Genomic DNA, 3,682 nt, shown 5'->3' on the forward strand with positions numbered 1-3,682 from the left:
AGAGTAACCCTTGTAAGAGTGACTCTCTGGTCAAGTAGGGAAGCTCATATTATGATGCATCCCTCGGGCTAAGTAGAGAAACCTACTTATGAGTCTCTCTTTAGCTTTATCCCTTTTTTTTTTACTTTATTTTTATTTCAGAATTTTTTTTCTTTATTTATTTATTTATTTATTTTTTTAATTACGTGGGTTGTTTATTTTCAGTTATTTATTTATTCAATTTTAATTGCGTGGCTTGCGTCTCTAAATTCTTAGATGACGAATGATTAAGACGTTATTTTAGATACATATGTTTAGGACGGTAATTAGAATTAGATCACAACCATTAATCAGTTCACTTTCGCATTATTAAAAGAAATAAAAAATAAAGTGGCTGTTCTCCCTGTGTTCGACCCGTAGCTACACTGATCCGTACGCTTGCGGTTACATTTTAAATCTCAAACAACAATTTGACAAGCGAAATGCCTTGTCTCACACCTCAAAACAAGAACGCTAAAATAAGGTCGTGGGGTGGGGGAGTGGGAGGAAAGAAGTTGACAAATTTTAATTTATTCTACAAATGCTAAATCATCCATCCGCATCCCAAGCATTAACTGCTGTAAGCTCCATTGGAATACGATAGCAGAGTCACCAAAATCCTGGATAATTTCTATTTAGCATGCCCATCACAAATAGAAAGGTTGGAGATTTTCTATGTCCATTGGTAACCATTAAAATTCCTTCTAAGCCTCCCCCATATGAATTGACAGAAGTCAAACACTAACACTCAAACAATCTCCCATAGCCCTAACTCCCTCTTTGTCCCTAATTCCCATTCTATGCACATCATTTGCCTTGTACCTCAAGTGTTAGGACTTGGCATAATTAAATATCCTGATACCTACTAAAGATCCAACTATAAATCTGTATCAATGACATATGCCTATAAAACTAAGCTCTTTAAAAAAGGTTCAACTGAAAAAATATTCTGGCCATTCTAGATGTCTGAAGTAAAATACTACGGCGGGGAGATATAAGAAAAAGGAAGAATCCAAAAGAATGTCTGAGTGAAGGTGAGCATGATAATCCACTAGAGATTAGTTAAACATGAAAATTGTTTCAGATTGAGAACGCACCTTGTCAATAATACTTTCTATTACATCATCTGAAAGGTTCATACCAGATTCAGCAAGTGTAGCTACTACCATTTGCTTCACCTATAAAGAAGTCAGTCAATTGTCAGAAATGTTTTGAAATGTACAAGACAAAGTGCAAAAAGATGTTCTTTTAAGATATTAAATGGTGAAATTATATCTCCTAGAATTTTAAAAGACTACTAAATTTACAACAAAACTCAGAATGTCAGGATCTGGTATTCTTCCAGAGGATAAAATCACTACCTTGCTGAACTGTCAAGATCTGGTATTCTTCTATGTTGGCCTCAGTTGCACATGTCCATAGCACCTCAAATAACTTTCCTCATACTTCCCTACACGCCAGCTATTTTCCACCATCTGGATGTCTGCTAGGATTATAGCTGTCAAGGTGCCACCTAGGCATCCAGAAAGGTGACCGACTGCCTTTTGCCTTGGACGCCTTGGCCCACCTTGTGTCCTAGGAGGACACCATATTGTATGGTGTATTTTATATATATATATATATATATATTATATTAAATTGATTTTAATTATATAATATTATATGCTATTATTTAGTTTATTGTTTTGTTTTTTAATGAATATACTTATATTAAATCCAATACTTATTATTTGTTGGTTTTCTTATGTTAGGTCATACTAGCATAATTATATCATATTTGGGATTCTGACAGCTATATAGATGGGAAATCTGATGGATAGGCCAAGTGCCATATTTAGTGGTCTGTATGGAGCTTTTCTCATTGTTTTTCCTATGGTCCTGTTGTTCAAACATTCCCATACACAAGTGGACATTCTCAAAAAATTACAACAACAAAGGGAGAAGTCATAATGGTTTGAAATTGACTCATGAATAGAAGAGAATGTGGGCAACATGTCCAACGAATTATGCCACAAGGCAGCTTTAGTCAGTATGTAGGAAAGAGTTCCCAACTCTATAAATTCCATGTGTTGTATTCTATAAGAGATTTTGTGTGTGTGTGTGTGTGTGTGTGTGTATAATAACCTATTTCTATTGCCCACGTGTCCTCCTCACCTTGTCAGCATGTTTTGACTATTGCCAACTCATGGTTCGCCAAATGATGACAAAATATCCAGAGTGGCATGTCTTCTGAAGTGGAGAAGTATAATTGTACAAGAAAAAACTTAAACGATGATGTTCCACATACGGTCTTTACTTCTATGAGGTTTTGGCTTAGGAGAATCTCCTCATGAACCCCACTTCTCCAAACCTGGAAACCAATCTAACAAAATTCTAGGGGCATACCCACAGCCCTCGAGAATGTTCCAGGAAAGAAAAATTAATTTTAAATAAGAAATTGAGACAAAAGACTATGTCCACTTATGAAGAAAGGAGTTCTTCATCCACAGATATCAGTTGGGTTTATACTGTCTCTGTGAGCTCTCTCTCTCTAAATTCTTTGGATTTTTCTAGATGATGTGGCAATGGGGTGATGTGATCCACACTAACTCCCTTTGGAAGATATGTGACTACTAGTTTTTCTTTGTCACCAATGCAGTCATTATTTACAAAATGAAAATAAAAAATCAACCACTATATTAAGAACTAGTCATATTTAACATCAAGACAGCAGATGAAAGGAATTAAACTAGTAATGCATGTACAACATATAAGAGCTAATGACACTAAGAATATTACATTCAGCCTAAATGTCGATAAAAATATTTAACTGACTAGCATCAGATGTCAACCATTAAATATAATTCTAGCAACCAAAAAAACTTACCTCTTGTCTCTCAATGAACCCTTGTTGCTTGAGATCATATAGTTGAAATGAAACTGTAAATGAAAATAAGTATGGCATGACTCACATATTCCAACATAAAAGCAAATCCTCTTGAGCTTTAGGACTAACTTAAAATGAAAGTTACAATTTATAATATGATACAAACAATGAAACAACACATCTGCTCAACTGTTCAAGTAGTTCACAACTCACAATCAATCTTATCGTCAATTGGTGCGTTGGGGTGAAAAACTGACAGAGCACGTGCAAACTCCTCAAAACCTAATATTCCATTATGTTTGGTGTCGAACAAATCAAATACCTGCATAGTTGGAATTACAGCCAAACAATCATCATATGGAGTTCTTGGAATTTCCTGAAAAGTAACAACAGTAAAGTCTATCAAAACTGGCACATCCCCCTCCTTCCCCCTCCCAGATGGAAAAAAAGGAGCAATGTTGCAAGTGAAGCATTTTCTTCTGTCACATGGTAATGTTTGATAATGCCCAAATTTAGTAAACTCATTGTCCCCATCCATCATCAAACTAACCGAAGCAGTTTCTCCATATATCATTTTAATGCTTTAAAAAATACTTTTTGTTTGCCATTGGCCACAATAAAGGAGCTGGCAGAGACTTACACATGCCTATAAACACACTCCAAATTTGACATGTGGCTTATCCAAGTCATTTCTCATCTATTCAATAGTCAAAAGTGAACTAAATAGTCCATGTGGCAAAAGCAGCTGCTTTAGTTGGAAGTTTCCAACTGTCTTTGGTTGGCCACATACTCAACACC

General features: G+C 35.4%; 1 protein-coding gene across 1 annotated transcript in view; it reads right to left on the minus strand.

Annotated features, from left to right (window-relative positions):
- LOC122079907 (calcineurin B-like protein 3) overlaps positions 1-3,437 on the minus strand; it is a 9,468-nt gene extending 6,031 nt beyond the window's left edge. The window contains exons 1-3 of the mRNA XM_042646693.1: positions 3,098-3,437; positions 2,885-2,937; positions 1,116-1,196 (exon numbers count right to left, since the gene is read on the minus strand). Coding sequence (XP_042502627.1) covers positions 1,116-1,196; positions 2,885-2,937; positions 3,098-3,425 — 462 coding nt within the window. The 5' untranslated portion in view covers positions 3,426-3,437. The remainder of the gene's footprint in view (positions 1-1,115; positions 1,197-2,884; positions 2,938-3,097) is intronic.
- Positions 3,438-3,682: the final 245 nt, after the last annotated feature.

The sequence above is a fragment of the Macadamia integrifolia genome, chromosome 5 (assembly GCF_013358625.1).
Source record: "Macadamia integrifolia cultivar HAES 741 chromosome 5, SCU_Mint_v3, whole genome shotgun sequence".
Classification (NCBI taxonomy): Eukaryota; Viridiplantae; Streptophyta; class Magnoliopsida; order Proteales; family Proteaceae; genus Macadamia; species Macadamia integrifolia.